The sequence below is a fragment of the Polypterus senegalus genome, chromosome 3 (genome assembly GCF_016835505.1).
Source record: "Polypterus senegalus isolate Bchr_013 chromosome 3, ASM1683550v1, whole genome shotgun sequence".
Classification (NCBI taxonomy): Eukaryota; Metazoa; Chordata; class Cladistia; order Polypteriformes; family Polypteridae; genus Polypterus; species Polypterus senegalus.
In genome coordinates, this window is record NC_053156.1 from 277,643,440 (window position 1) to 277,660,846 (window position 17,407).

The following is a 17,407-nucleotide window of genomic DNA, read 5'->3' on the forward strand; positions in this document are numbered from 1 at the left end:
GGTTGGATAATGACTGACTGACTGAATTTCAATAATATTTGGAAACAATTGTAGTGTCTTTGTTGTTGTAACTTTGGAATAATGTTCCCTACAGAAAATAAAGATTGTTTTGTTTGAACAAAGAACACATTGACTCTGTTATAATAGTATTTTGTGTTAGAGGCAGTCCAATAAATCTGACTATCTGTTCACCTTCTGTATGTAACAAAAATGTAATAGAAATTTCAGGTCCTTTCTTGCCTGTTATTACAAAAGCTATTTATATGGTTAAGGGGCTGCATGGTGGTTGACATTTGCCAGTTTTCTGTTTAAAAATATATGTTTTCTGTTCACATCCAAAGCTACTTAATTTCATTCATTCACTCTCTTCCAACCTTATTTTCCCAACTCATTCAGTCTAATTCAGGATCCTGTGTTGCCAAAGCCTATCCTGACAGCATCGGGCAGAAGGTATGGACCAGACTTGCCTGGCATGAAACCTGATTGCATGGTTTGCTAATACACATACCCAAACCTCTGCACACAAGGTGTGAGTTTACAGATCTCAACCAAACAAATCTGACTGTCTATCAGATGTACAGTAAGGTGAAACCTACGACAAAAATGACATGAATACAGGGAGAAAGTAGATATTGCATACAGACAGTGCCTGGGATGGGGTTTGAACTAAGGAGCTAAAGCTGTGAGGTAGCATAACTATACTTAGATTAGATTCAGTAATAATGTGATAATGACCTCAAATGGGTTCTGTATTTTCTAACTTTGGCATTGTTAAGATTTTTCGGATGTGTTCTCTTTGCTTTGTAAAGATTTTTGACAACATGTTCTTGTCATTTGTTTGGCCAATTTTATATTTGATCAAAATATATACTTTTGTTCGTATTATGTTATATTACACCAGTAATGGCGCACTGCACGATAACGTGCAGTGAATACACTTGACCTGAGCATTCCTAGTTTTCATCTTCTTTCTCTGTCTCTGTTTAGCATTCGTGTGCTCAGAGGCTGATGCGCTTGCTGCTTCATGAGCAGCTTGTTTTCTCCACTCTAGTGGCCCACTTCTTCTCTTTCAGTTTCAGTCAGTTTATGTGTTGCAATTACTTAGTACGTTTTCTTTAATTTTTCAGTTAAGCTGGCACTTAAGTCTTCAATCTGCCTCAAGCATGATTTCAGATATGCAGAGGTAGGGGAAGTGTCGGCGAAGGTGGTAGGGATGAGAACGGCGCCCGTATATATGCGCCGCATGGCCACCCTGCTGTGCACTGCCGAGAGTTGATTCTACAATAAAATAAAATAAAAATAAAAAGAGGAATAACCTTGGAGGTCAAAAGCAGAAAAGCCGAAAGCAGATAGTAGACCAGGTAGTATATGTGTACCAAATTTCAGGTTAATTGGTGAAATGGTTTGCGAGCTACAAGTGATTTAAAATCCTGGACAGACAAACGGACAGCCACGGTAGCATATTATATTATATTATATTATATTATATTATATTATATTATATTATATTATATTATATTATCCAACCCGTTATATCCCACTAGAGGGTCACGGGGGTCTGCTGGAGCCAATCCCTGCCAGCACAGGGCGCAAGGCAGGAAACAAACCATGGGCAGAGCGCCAGCCCACTGCAGGGCTATATTATATTATATTATATTATATTATATTATATTATATTATATTATATTATATTATATTATATTATATTATATTATATTATATTATATTATATTATATTATATTATATTATGTACAAATCATTGGGGCGGCACGGTGGCGCAGTGGTAGCGCTGCTGCCTCGCAGTTAGAAGATCCGGGTTCGCTTCCCGGGTCCTCCCTGCGTGGAGTTTGCATGTTCTCCCCGTGTCTGCGTGGGTGTTCTCCGGGCACTCCGGTTTCCTCCCACAATCCAAAGACATGCAGGTTAGGTGGATTGGCGGTTCTAAATTGGCCCTAGTGTGTGCTTGGTGTGTGGGTGTGTTTGTGTGTGTCCTGTGGTGGGTTGGCACCCTGCTCAGGATTGGTTCCTGCCTTGTGCCCTGTGTTGGCTGGGATTGGCTCCGGCAGACCCCCGTGACCCTGTATTCGGATTCAGCGGGTTAGAAAATGGGTGGATGGATGGATGGACAAATCATTGGGCCTTGATCTTTGACCTTGGTCTCGTTCGAGAGCATAAACAGTGATACACATATCATGACCCATGAATTGGGTATGGGGGCTAGCTGTGCCACTCAATTGTGCTTCAGGCCCTTCTCGCATGCTGTGGCTGACAGGAATTTTTATTAGAGCTCGTAGGACTTGATGTTTTAGTCCCTTTGGTAAGTTGCCACTCTTCCTGGTATTAACAATCAGATTCAACTGGGTGTATGTCATAGGGACCATCAGGAAAATACCCTCCTTCCTAGATGTTTTGTTGATGAGCCCACCATTGTCCAGAGGGATCAACAGTGATACCCAACATCCCAGGTACACTGCCACTAGTGCAATATCCTCATTGATGTTTCTTCATTTTGTAGCCCAGATGTTTTCTTTCCTCTTAATCTAAAGGCAAATGCTGCTTTTTATCCGCAATGCTTGCCAAGGACTTAATGGCAAGTTTGGAGGGAGCAATGCTTTACTCCCATAATTTTTCATGCGGTCTGGTGTTTGATGAAACAAAAAATCCCCTGTAGCTCAACTCCACTGCGAAAAACTTCAAGTGGATCAGATGGTCTATTAGAAAGCTGTTTCTATTAATAATCTTGTGTATTTTTCATAAAGATCTTGTTTTGGTACAATTGTTCCTGGGCAAAGGAAACACAGATGGGGGTACCCTTCAAAATGTAAATGCTTAGTGTGTGATTTTCTGTTTAACCGTAGGCTGTTTTGCTTAAAATGTATACTAAGAAAATGAATGGAAGTGATTATTACAGGTAAGAATCAGGAATGCACAATAAGGTGCTGGCATTTAATATTAAACAGCGGTTAATATGTTTTACTAAAATGCTGGAATTCTATGATAAAGCGCAAAGAGGGTTTGATCAGAGGGGTGCATGTGATTTTATTTATCTTGATTTTGAAAAGGTGACACTAAAGGCTAGGGGTCAAAGTAAAAGAAGTGGGAGTTCAAAGCGCAGTGTACAGAAGAGGCATCATTAGCTTAAATACAGTAAAGAGAGAGTTGTGGTGGAGGGAAAATGTGTTAATTTAGGTTCTATGCAAAGGTTCAATGTTTTTGGTGTATAAAATGTATTACTTCATTATTATTATACTAATCTGAGTCATCCAAGAGGCACTTGGAGACAATAAAGAGCCTTGAACAGCATTGCAGATTCAGAATCGGACACTTAAAGGTCAACCATATTAGAGATCAGAATCAGCTTTAAATATCATTGTGAGCACAGCTCTAGGCTTAACCTTCATCTCATGTACAAACTGCTGCAATTATTCTACTCTATAATATTAGCGCTGCTTGGGGTTCACAGTTCACACACGGGGGCTGCTGCTGGGAGCACAGTGCTGACATGGAAGCATGGAAAGTATGGAAAGCATCTGAGTTCGTTCAAATTTATAAAACTTGCATATGCATTTTTCAGGCCTCTTATATTCCATGCAAAAGTCGGAATTTATAAAAGAAATATTTACAGGAAAACATCCATATATTTATGCCAACTCTGACCCCTCTGTACCGAATATTTTTGAAGTGAGAAATGATGATAACGTAGAGGAATGTAGCCAAACCAACTTAATGATGACTCACATGTATAGCAATTCATATTCATATTCCATCCATCCATCCATTATCCAACCCACCATATCCTAGCTACAGGGTCAAGGGGGTCTGCTGGATCCAATCCCAGCCAACACAGGGCACAAGGCAGGAAACAAACCCCAGGCAGGGTGCCAGCCCACCACAGCATATTCATATTAAACTTAAAAAAGTGATGAATATGATGTCCATTCTGTATTACAGTTGCCTTTTAAGAGGACCAATGCTGTATATTTGCACTGAAGAACTTTTTGGATTTTTCATCAGTTTATATTGACTACCTGTTGTCACTTCTCAGAATTAGAAAAAGAGGCAATCACTTGTTGTAAATAACTGCATTATGTAAAACACAGAAATGACTCACTTCCTGCAAACAGAAAATTACAACTCACATGCCCTATAGTCTATTGAAGCCTAAAGGTTTATTACAACATGGCTTGTTTGACACTGCAAAATATATATATATATATTTAAATGGTTATATATGATGGGAACATGTTCTTAGGGAGTAGCAGAACTGTTTTTATGCCTGTCCTATGAGACAATGCAGGATCCCAAGAGCCATGCTCTTAGAATGATGAGCTGAATTCTGTATAGCATTACAAAGACAGATTGCCTGAAATTGGACTCTGTCTGTTCATATGCAGTTTTTACAATGGTTGTCTTCCTGGCAACAGCTACATACATAACTGAGGGAACTGTCTGACAGGTCAAGAATATGTCAGCCAAGCCTCAGCTCCATCACACCCACCATGCTAGAAGCCATAAATTGGCTGATAAGATGCTACATTCATTTTGAGTATGGTGTGTGTGTACAGGCTGATAAGAAGACAATTTGCAGCAGTGTCCAGTTCTCTTAACATAATCAGGTCAATAAACTTCACTCATATTGTTTTAATTGTGGATAAAGTTACACCTCGCAATTCCTGGGTAATGGGTCGAGTCATCAAGACAATGTCAAATGCCAAAGGTGCAGTCAGAAGAGTTTGCATGCAAACCAAAAACAACACACTGGACAGACCTGTAAATAAACTGTGCCTGATCCAGGAAGAATCAAATAACTAAAATGACTGAACTTTATTTGCCTGCTAAATTTCAATTGTGCTTGTGTTTTTACGGTAGAGTTTAAGTTTTAAGTTTCTAAACTTTGGTTTAAGTTTAGCAAAGTGACAAAGGCTCTTATTAAGTAAAGTTAAAGTAATTGATTTCTGCCCTAGCATAAACAATTAGGGCTCGAAGATGTAAAATTTATGAATATTTATTAGATGACAAATAAATGTGTACAGGCTGATAAAAAGGCAATTTGCAGCAGTGTCCAGTTCTCTTAACATAATCAGGGCAATAAACTTCACTCATATTGCACTAAGGGCACCTAGTGAGAGTGAAGCCGCTTTTGTTAACCTTAAGCGGTTACATTCCATTAATGCACAAGTTATTTATGATGCTAAGGTGAGACAGACAAATGTCATAACTTGGTGGCCTGGGTCAACCCATGATTCATTTATTTTGAGACGAAGAAGCTTTGGCAGACAGCTTGCTGCTGGTGCTGTATGTGAAGACTGGCTTGTTGGTAAGGTAACTGGCTGACCTCTTTGCTTTTCATATGGCCTATAGTATTCATTGTAACAGCGATCATGTGCCAGATGATAGTTGCTTCAGTCTCAGATGCTGGGGCCTTATGCCTTTCTTCCACCACCAAAGCACAGAGGAGTGGCGCTATAATGCTCTTGCCCATTCAGTTGTGGGGCTCACCATAGAACTCAAATTGAGGTGGTGGTTCTGGATGTGTCAGGTGGGAGTCAATGAAAGTCTTCAGGATTGTAACTGCATATGTATGAGCCTGATTAGCATTATATCATGATGGCATATGAGGTGTGCTTATGTATGCTCATTTAGAAGATGATTGCAATTTATAAAGGGTAAATTGCATACACCTGGCTTTATAAATCTGATTTATTTTTTAGCATACGCATTTTCCTGTTTTTTGATGGTCGCATATTTTCATGCTTGAATCCACACAAGTTTTATGAATGAGAACCTAGATGTTTTGTTACAGTCATTTTCAGTAGCGTCTTACTAATTACATTCATAGAAATTAGTTTTGCATTTTTTTGCATTCTTTTTGGTATAAAGTACCCTGAGTTGCATTTAATTTATGAAATGTACTTCATAAATACATTTATTATTATTATGAGGAGGAGAGGTTAGGAGCATGTGCTGATACAGCGTGTTGCTGCACCCACCACATGACAATCCACCTCAGGATCCCAGATTAGGACCCAAGTGCAGCTGTACAACAGGTGACTCCTTAGCGCCACACTAGTTCAGATGGAATTGAACAGTGTGAGGTTTTCTATGGTGGCTGGAGTGCCAATCCTGCAACCGACTTCCAAGTTTTCTTTGTAAGATGGAGGACCTGCTTGTCAGGCTTGATGCACATTAATGTCACACCCAGGAAGAAGCAATTGTAGGTTAAGGGCCTGGCTCAAGGACCCAGAAGAGTAGAGTCACTTCTGACGTTTATGGGACTAATTATTATTATGGATATAACAAAAGTAAAAGTCATACATTTAGGAAGTAAAAATATGGGATATGATTAAACAATGGGGTATTGTCAGTCAGTCAGTCAGTCATCATCCAACCCACTATATCCTAATGCAGGGTCACAGGGATCTGCTGTTGCCAATCCCAGACAGCACAGGGCACAAGGCAGGAACAAATCCCTGGGCTGGGCGACAGCCCACCGCAGATGGGGGAATTGTGAAATGTGAAAATACACCATATAAGAAAGATGTAGTGGCCTTGTCACAGTCCCCATTCAGACAACTTCATCACTGCCCATACCCAGATAATGTACAGGTGTGCTTAAAAAGGCTAATGGGATGTTGGTTTATATGGTACCCATGCTGTGTTGTGCGGATAAGTCAAAAGAGGTTATTCAATAGCAATAAAAATGCACTAATAAAACCCTACGTGGAATATTGTAAGCAGTCCATATTATGAAAAAGATATAAACAGCTCAAGAGAAAGCCTAAAAGAAAGAGAATACCTTCATTTTAAATAGCTGAAGAAGAAAACATGAAATTATACAAGTGCTAGGGTGGGTGCTGTCTATTGGGTTATTCAGGTGGTGCACAGACAGAAGAAGGATAAAGGTAAATTTCAGAAATATTATGCAGTTTTTCTTCTCACAGTTGTACACTATATGGCCAAAGGTTTGTGAACATCTGACCATCGCACCTATATGCGCTTATTGGACATCCCATTGCAAAACCATGATCATTAATATGGAGCTGGCCACCCCTTTAACCTCTGTAACAACCTCTGCTCTTTGAGAAGGCTTTTCACAAGATTCTGGAGTAGGAATTTGTGCCCATTCAGCCAAAAGAGCATTTGTGAGGTCAAGGAATAATGCTGGATGAGAAGTCCTGTTTTGCAATTGACATTCCAATTAACCCCAAAGGTGATGAATAGAGCTGAGATCAGTGTTCTGTGAAGTTTACTCAAGTTCCTCCATGTCTTTATGAACCTGGCTTTGTGCACTGGCACACAGTCATGCTTAAACAGAAAAGAGCCTTTAGAAAACTGTTGGAACAAGACTGGAAGTGCAGAATTGTCTCAGATGTCTTTGTATGCTGTAGCATTAACAGTACTCTTTACTGGAACTAAGGGGACTAACCCAAATTCTGAAAAACAGCTCCAGATCATCATCTCTCCTCCACCAAACGTAAGAGTAGTTACTATGCAGCCTGGAAGGTAGCATTCTCCTGGCATGCCCAAAACCCAGATTCATCCACCTGATGCCATACAGTATACTGAAACGTGATTCATCACTCCAGAGAACATGTTTCATGTTTCCATTACTCCAGACTCCAATGATGGCGTGTTATACACCACTTCAGCCAACACTTGATATTGCGCACAGTGATCTTATGCTTGTGTGCAGCTAATCAACCATGGAAACCCATTTCATGAAGATTTGATGCGCAATCCTTGGGCTGGTGTTGATCCAAAGGCTGTTGTGAGTGATAGACCAAAGGATACCTGATATATACAGCATTATGCACTTTAGTGCTTGGCAGCTCTTGTTTGAGAATTTGCCTGGTCTTTCACTTCATAATAATAACACTTACAGTTGACTAGGGAGACATAGCAGAGCAGGAATTTAATTTACTGACTTTTGGTAAAGAGGGCATCCCCTGACAGTGCCATACTTCAAGTCACTGAGCTCTTCAGTATGACCCGTTCTACTGCCAGTGCTTGTCAATGGAGATTGCATGGCTGTGTGCTGTATGATTTGATGGAGCTGTTAAAAATGAACCACCTGAATTCAAACATCTGGAGGGGTCTCCACAACATAATTTAAGTTACCAGGCAGCATAGCAGATAAGAATACTCTGAAGACATTCACGTTTTTACTTAATTGTGTTTTAAAAGAGCAGAGGGAGCCACATTGCACTCTAGGCTGCGTTTTAATTTTCTTGTGTCCTAATGTTTTCATATTTCTCACATCAAGCTATGGAAGGTGAAAAGACACCATCAGGGTCACAGAGTGAGCTAGTTGTGGGGTTGAAGAGATAACTTGTACTGTACAGCTCAGCAGCTTAACCACAGTGGACACTATGCCTACGTAACAAAATTTCTTTTCATTTTTGTTCACCCTGCTCTGGCATTTTAAAAGAACAGTTTCCCTCCTTTGTACAATTGGGTACTGACAGGTGTTGGACTCCCTTTGGTGAACATGTTCCTAGCAACCTCCTATATTATGTTGCATCATCTTAGCCATTGTGACATTTGTCTGTCCTACATCAAACAGCATGCTAAGACACACTGAAGGATATAATGCAATTGTTTCCATATTTTTACAGTTAGGACACTGACAGGTGACGGCAATCCCTGCAGGTTTACATGGTGACTCAGAGGTCAGATCTGAACTGGCCACCTTGTGCTTTTTAGACAAACCCACTTTTTCCACTTGACCTTGAAATCTTAACTAAAGAAATGCCCTTATGCCCTGGTCTCCTGCCACAGGGGTGATGATATCTCACTGCAACGCCAATTACACAGTTTGTAACTGACCACAACTTATCAGACCCCTGGAGATTTCTAAACCCAAACTCAAGAGCATATTTTTTCTACTCACCAGTGCATCGTTGCCACTCAAGAATTGATTATTTCTTTGTAGATAACAACTTCTTGCCTACGATTAAATCTTGTACGTACGACATTATTGTTATTTTTGACCATGCCCTCTTGATTTTGGAGCTAAAATCACTATGCCTCACATACTCATCTCGCAGATGGCATCTTAATCCACATTTATTTACAGACAAGAACTTTACAGAATTTATATCCAAGCAAATCAATGTTTTTAGAGACAAATACAACCTCATAGGTTTCTGCAGGAACACTATGGGCCTTCTTAAGAGGACAGATTATCTCATCTCTTTCCTACAAAAATAAATTGGAAACCAAGAAGGTATCAGAGCTAATCACGAAATTACTAGAATAGATCAAGAACATGCCAGGTGTCCAAGTGAGACGCTTCATAGGAAAAGGCAGGCTCTACATTCAGAGAAAGCTAATAAGATCTTAGCTCCACAAATCCACAAGCAAGAAATTCGCAATGCAATCCCAACAATCACCAGCACAAACGGAGACATAATCATTGACCATAAAAATATAATGCAAACATTTAGAGACTACTATACATCCTTATACTCTACTGAGATTAAAGAAGACAAGACACATTCTAAGGCATTTTGGATGCATCAGATACCACAAATAGATACTCTTAGGGCAGAATTACTAAATGCTATAAACTCACTGCAGAGTGGGAAAGCAGCAGGCCCTGATGGCTACCCTGCCGAATTTTATAAGAAATTCTCAACTCAGCTAGCTCCCCTTCTATTAACAACATTTACAGAAGCTAGAGACAATTGAATTCTACCTTAAACTTTTCACCAAGCATTAATTACTGTCTTTCCTAAACAAAATAAGGACTTATTAAAATGTGCATCGTACAGACCAATCTCACTTCTGAATAACGATGTTAAGTTTACTACACTATTGGCACGTAGACTTATCTTGCTCAGTTGGAAGAATCCTAACTCTCCTATTGTAAGTCAGTGGGTAACTGATGTTATATACTATTTTAAACTTGAAAACATCAAATTTGCACTTAGAGGATCTGTACAAAACATTTTCAAAACCTTGCAGGATCTAATCAATAACATTTTAAAATAAGCATTTGAATTGAGGATGCAGGTTCTCACCCCTCTTTTGCTCCATTTATCTTTATTCATTTATTATTTTATCTATTCATTTGTGTTTACTAGCATAAAGTTTTACACTGCTGGCCTAGCTCTCTTTCTCAGGGGTGGGAGTTGATTTGTTTCTAACCTTTTTTTTTTCTTTTTGTAAAATTTGAGTTATGTGTTTGAAAAAAAAGCCCTGATGCAAAGTTAAGATAATAAAAATTGTTCTAGGATAGCTTTTGTTAAAACTAAAAGGCACACACATAGTTAATATTAATTGAGAAATAGAGAAGTAAAAAAGGGGATTCCTGCCATCTTGGCCCAGGTTTCCTGCCCCTATACCAATGACACTTCAATCTTCCATGCTCACCTCTTTCTCCTCCTGCAGCTTGGTAATCATAACAATGAGTGAGCAGTGGTCCTGCCACACCATTTCCCAAAAATCACACACTGTATTTTCCAAGGGGCCCTGTGTGGCGATGAACATCTTCTCAGAAGCTCCATAACCCTGCAGGGGTGGAATGACACAAAGTTTAGACCACTGCTACAGTCTGCATGATAAAGTTCTGTACAGCTCTTAAATGCTCCAGTCCTTACCCTGATATAGTTGGCATTGATATAAGACTGGTCGCTGTCATTGTCCTCACAGCTCCGTAGACACACTCGGGTCTGTGGGTCTAAAGGGAAATTTGGAAAGATACATTAAAGGTCAATAACTGCTCACTTCATCACTGACTGAGAAATGCTAACATCTGCTAAATAAAAATGACAGAAGATCTGGGTTACATCTAATGAAAAGTTAATAGATTATACCTTTTGAAGACATCTTAACCTTTGATTAAGACGTGGTGCCTTTGAAGTAGGCAAAGAAAGAAAGAAAGAAAGAAAGAAAGAAAGAAAGAAAGAAAGAGAAATGTTGTTTACTTTATTAAAGCTGGACATTGTGTCAGTTTTGTAACTTTACTAACCACACATCAATCAATTCATTTTTACACCCATTATACCACAAATAACACAAAAATCCTCCAAACCCAACAAACATCCTTAACTGGAAAAAAATAGTACTCATTTGGGCTTTCATCAGAGCAAACTTAACCCCTTGTTGCCTGAATTTATTTTCAATTGTATAAAAAAATAAATTATTTGTGTTTTTGCTGTCAAATAGATGCTAAATTAAGTGGAGATTGTTAATTTGAATGTAGCACATATATTAGATATAAATTTAGGTATGATGCAAATTAGCGACATTAGGCATAATTGGGAATAATAGTAATTAAACAAATTTTCCACTCTCAGGTATGTAGATTATTTTATTGATGCTGTTATTGATCAGTTCCTCCAGTCAACAATCCAAATTACAAAAATTTTCCAAAAATCAGTAGAATGTCATGAAATTAACAACAAGTCATATGAGGAGAAACAGTCTTACTCATGGAATTCTCGAAAGCAGTTGTTGTTCTTGTTGAGGCACAGGTGAACATTGCACTTTGAACATTTTATTACAGTCTGGCCCTTACAATCTGGGCGTTTGCAGCGTTGCCGTTCACTTTCAACCACTGGCCAGTGACCCACAGCATCTGAACGGACTTCCATTGTTGGAATAGCCTTAGCTGGACCTCGATGTTTCTTCTTTTCGAAATCCCTTTCAACATCAGATGAAGGCCGCCCCCTCTTCTTCCTTGACATATCCTTGCCTTGCATGCAGAGTGCCTGTGCAATTGATGTTCTAAAAGCAAGCAAATCCTTCTGCTTCTTTCTTGGAACATCCAGTGAATCACAATCACATCAATACAACAACCAGCTGTTTACAATGACCATATCAACAAAATGAAAAAAGAACCTATGATGGTACTTTTTTGACCTTATGTGGATGCGATAATATGCAATTAGTGCATCAAGAGCATCAACGCCACTCACGAACTTGTTGTACAGGCTGATGATGTTTGGACATTCTATCGACACTTTCTTTTCCACTTTCTATCCCATCTTTCTACATTAGAAGCAGGCTGGGCACTGGCAAAAGTGCTGGCAACAATCACCCTCTATTATCAAACCATTTTACTGCTCTTATTTCTACATTGACTACAACAACCTTTTTCTCTTCAAATGTCCCTCTTCCCTTCTTCTTCATATCGGTGTCTACGCTGAAATTGCACCCTTGCAGGCGACTTTGCTGCACGGTCCCAAGGGCTGGTATTCCCTTGTTTGTAAGGGCAACAAACAAGTCCAAGGAAGAAAACCAGTTGTCAAAATACAGTAAGTGATTGAGAGCACCACGAATAACTTGTGCAAGCTTCAGCACAATGTTTCCACTTGCACCAATGTTAGGTTCTCCAGGCACAGGATCTATTTTCCTGCAAATATATCAAATGAATGCACCAGTCCTTTTGTGTCACAAAGCACAAAGATTTTGTATCCCCATTTGTTTGACTTCTTGGGGATATATTGCTTTAGACTAGCTCTACCTTTGAATGGCACCATTTGCTCATCAATAGACAACATTTGATCTTGTGGGAGAACCTGAAATTTTGGGAGAAGTGAATCAATAATTGGCCTGATTTTGAAAAGCTTATCGTAATTTCCATCATTGTTGCCTGGCATGTTGCTGTTGTCATTGAAATGAATGAATTTTTTAATTTGTTCCCATCTGTCTCTGGATATCACATCAGCCACCTGTGCTACTTGACATTCACTGGACCAGTACATTCTTGACTTTGGTAAATGTACAACACTCATGTACACTACAGTAAACTGCTCCAATTCATTTTGATCCAATTTGAGGGCACTATTTGGATTTTTTTGTGTGCAATACAGATAACTTTGTTGTGCAATACTATCCAAAAGATCAGCATCAAAAAAGTCTCAGGAGTACTGAATTGGCAGTCTGATTTCATCAGCATCTGGAAGAGCAGCTTGCCAAATTGAAATGTCTTTTGCAGAATTCTGTTGTTGCACCGTCTTCCACACTACCTTTTGCTGTGTTCTCCTTGCAGTAGCAGCTGGTCGCCTTCTTGCACTAGTAGCACTGGTGCTAGTAGGTGCTTCATGATTGCTGTCAGAGTCTTCATTACTGTTGCTTTCTTTGTCAGTACTCTCATTACTGCTGCTTTCATTTTCAGAAACATCACCTTGTGATAATGGTGTAGGTATGTAGACTTCATCGCTCTCCTCATTGTCACTGAGAGAGCTGTCATCACTTTCAACTGGTGGAACCCTGATTTGAAGTCCACCAGCTCGCTTCCCATAGAAAGTTGATGTGTTCATTTTGTTCTGCCTCAAAATGAACGGCAGAAATCACATTTATATCTCAGTATGCTATTTTTACATTAATTCTAGAAATAAACTAGGATAAAATGCAAAGCATTTGAAATCTATGCACAGGAATTCGAATTTCTATGATATTGCATCTAAATACAATATTTTTCATATGCAGCCATTATTGCCGAATGTAGCGAAAAAGCGACATAGCGAAAACGGCGTCTAACTTCCGGAATTTTCGTCACATGTAGTCTATTCTGAAATATCAGCAATAGAAGAAAACTATAAGCTTATATGTATTTTTATCTTAGCGCAATTTACCTCAGATATGGAGAATTTCGCGAAGTAAGCAGCCAAAATCCACGTGCATGGAAACGCCAACGCCTCGCTTCAATCAGGTGGTTGTAGTTTCCACTAAGACCGCTAGATGGGAGCAGAAGCACTTTCAATTCAATCCTTGGAACGTATCGAATACGCAGCAACCGGCATTAGCGGGATACGCATGCCACCTCGGCTGCATTCAGCCTGCAAGCGGTTTGATGCGAATTCGCGACAATCGTCTACAAGGGGTAAAAGCTCTGTTTGACTTTATTTTTGCTTTTAAATATTTAAAATGGTTAATTTTGCTCGTCCAATTAAAAATGTACCAATCATATACGCTGACTGCTTAGATTTAGTCACTGAAACTCCAATTCCAAAAATAAATGTACATTATTAAAAGACAAGGGCAGTAAAAACATAATTAAGAACATGTAAAAGATGTAGAATTCTAAAATAAAACAGTTAAGGGTGAAGGATAGTCTCTGTTTCCCCATATAAAGAACATTTGTCAGTAGGTGAAGGATGACATGGATCCTTTGCAGCAGCTGGTTAGCCTGCCTCAGTGAGTGATGTCTCAACACTACCACCATCTTCTCAGTGCTGTATCAGCAGTGCCTTTCCAGATCTTTTAGATGGAAGACCTGGATTATTTTAGAGTTCATTAATAATGATTGGACTCTTTCAGGCTGTGTGACTCTGAGGTTCAGGACTGGGTATTCCAGAGCCCAAGAGATACTGGCAGAGCTCCAGTCAACACAATGCTCAAGGAGATTTCAAGTAGACTGCTACAGATAGCAGAGGGCCACAAAGAAAGAAAGAAAGAAAGAAAGAAAGAAAGAAAGAAAGAAAGACCATTTCCAATTCTACTACCTTAGTCCATTAAGCTGAAATTTAATTGGGTTATCCAAGAGAATGAAATTTAAGTTTTGCAGTGGCCTCATCAATAGAGATATTATGGCAGGACCTAAAACAAACAGTTGTCATATGAGTGCACACGGGAGGTAGCTTAAGGGCTTTAGTGACGGCAATTACCCACCGAAACAGGAGTTGGTGTTGTGGTCTAGTGCCTTGTCTTCTACTCCCTCTGCAGAACAGAAGATTGACAGCCACTCCATCGCTGACATCACTTCCATTGTTTGTCCATTTGGACCCACCCCTTCCTACTGCATGACCACAAAACCTGTGAACCTGCCATCTTGTTTCCAGGTCTGCCTTGAACATCACGTCTAATGTCATTGCATGTTTTTTTTTTTAAATCTTCAGTTATACAGGGTCACCAATGTCGTGTCCCATCTCTTTATCTTTGAGTCCTTTTTACGCAGTTCACACTCACAAACCTACCAATGTGTCTGATTTAACAAAGTTCTGCAAAAAATATTGGGCTAAAAATTCCTGAAGGGTGATTTAAAAGACTGATGTCACATTTTAGGAGGCGTTTAGTTGCTACTATTAGTGCTGATAAGAAAGGAAGCTCATTGTTAAAGCCACTATATACAGTAACTATTTACAGGGAAAACCAAAAAATAACTTGCAAAACTGATTTTATATAACTTCATTCCGTAACAGATCTATTGTAAAATTATATCGATGTATTTTTTAAAGCTGGAGTACAAACAGGTTAAAGAACTTGTCGCAGGGTTAAACGATAAATCTGATAGGACTGAACTATCAGCTTTGGTGTTTATTCATATATTTGTAATTAACAGTGCTTTGTGGTCCAATACCTTAGCCACTGGGGATGAAATTTATAGCAATTCATTTTTAATTTCCAATATAACCAACAACAGTCCACTGCATGAAGGCCATGTCACATTATATGACTTTCCTGGAGATTTTCAGTTGTAGGCTTTACATAATCTTAGCAAGTCAGAGGCAGACCTCCAGTCTTGTAGTGTGATATAAACAGTCCAACAAATCCACAACTCATCCTGATAAAATCAAATAGGTCTCATTTTGCTTTAATTCGTAGAGGTGAGCTTTATGTGTGCGAGAATAGAGATCCAATGACTACTCAGCCAGAAGTACAATGCCTATAATACAGGTGAAGGGAATAAGGACCAGCAATGTTTTGGATCCTCATTATCTTAAGAGAGGCATATCTGTCTGATGTTTTGTGTTTTTTGTACCATAATAAAATTGAAAAAAATCATGAGTGGTCTCCCCTCGACTTTCTCGTATACTCAGGTATGGGGATGGATATTTAAGGAGTAAACCAGAAGACAATGGTTATTTTTTTATATGATGTACATTAAAAAGCCATCAACAACAAATCAAATCAAATTAATAATATACTGAACAATTATTTTAAAAGTAAAGTTAAGTATATCGGACTCTGCAACTGCATGAATAAAAGGTAAAGTACCACTTCCGGTTAGCGGAAATAGCTCAAAAGTTGATAGAAATCTACGTTTTGTACTTAACACTTGCATGCAAAATTTAGTTGACCTAAATGAACGCATACTTAAGTTATTTTGTTTACACACAAACAGACATACAGACATAATTTCAAAAATGGTATTTTCAGACTCAGGGAGGTTTAAAACATCGAGATTCATCAAAATCTCGAAATGGGATTTTTGGAGGAGTTCAATACTTTCCCTACAATTTGTATACGAGAAAGTCAGTGAGGTCTAAAACATTGAAATTCATGAAAATCTCGACATTGAATTTTTGGATGATTACAATACTTTCCCTATACTTTGCATACAAGAAAGTAAAAAGGCAGAGATCGTGGCCCAACTCATTGTATCTGTAAAGCCTTTACACTGGCATGGGCTCAATTCCAAAAGCATGTTAACAGTCGGAAAAAGGAGTGAGCGCTCAGTACTTTTGGAAATGTGAAACTGTATTGGATAGTCATAACCCAGTCGTGTACTTTGACATACCCTGTGACTTCTACTTCTGCAATCTGATGTTTTCTGGCGATGTGATCAGCAGCTGGTCATCAAGTTTGACATTACCTCTTACTTAAAGTTGTGTAATGTGACATGGTGCTGCTGCCTCACAGCTTTAGGGAGCCCAGTTTGAATCCCATTCTGGGGTTGTCATGAATGACTCATTGTGCCATATAATGTACAGCTGACTTATCCAGAGATTTTCCCTGCCTTACCTTCAAAGCTGCTATAGCAGATTCCAGACTTTCTCTGTCAAAACTATCTGAGGAGATATGCAAGCAAAAATATTATTATACTGTGAACACATGGCAATAAACTTGATCACTTTGGGAAATGCAGACTGCACTGGGCAGAAACCACCCAGTTAAATTTTCACTAAATCTACTTTTATAATAGAAGTGTCTGTCATGCTGCACTGCAACCCGATTTCATCATTTTCAACCAACTGTGAGAGGAAATAAAAGTGGTGAAAGGGGGAAAGAATGAGTCACGTTGAAAATGCAGACTCACCAGGCTAGTTGTCTCACCCTAACACCATACAGTAAGAAAAATGGCATCTTAATATCTGCTACAGTTGATCACTTGTAAGGGTAGCATATTTCTACCAGGGTAATAGAAAACAACTGCGGGAAATTTACTGCTTTGCCATCAGTTGTGGCTTTCAAATGAGTAAAAGAAAATAAAAGTGCTAATAATCTAACAATTAAAGGCATTGGTGTCAAAGCAAAATTGAAACAAACTAATCCATAGCAAAACTTGACCAGAATGTTTCTCTGTTTTAAGATAGACATGTTTGCACATTGTGTTGTGTAGCACCAGAAAAATAGAAGTGGAGAGGAAGTTGGAAGAATGGAAAAGAGCTTTGGAGATAGAGTACTGAAGGTAAACAGGAAGAATACAGAATATGTGAGTGTTTAATGATGATTAGG

At 39.0% G+C, this 17,407-nt stretch overlaps 1 protein-coding gene across 1 annotated transcript in view; it reads right to left on the bottom strand.

Annotated features, from left to right (window-relative positions):
* The window catches only part of LOC120526205 (tyrosine-protein phosphatase non-receptor type 7-like), a 67,787-nt gene that overhangs the window by 24,109 nt on the left and 26,271 nt on the right, over positions 1-17,407 (bottom strand). The window contains exons 5-6 of the mRNA XM_039749244.1: positions 10,603-10,682; positions 10,376-10,513 (exon numbers count right to left, since the gene is read on the bottom strand). Coding sequence (XP_039605178.1) covers positions 10,376-10,513; positions 10,603-10,682 — 218 coding nt within the window. The remainder of the gene's footprint in view (positions 1-10,375; positions 10,514-10,602; positions 10,683-17,407) is intronic.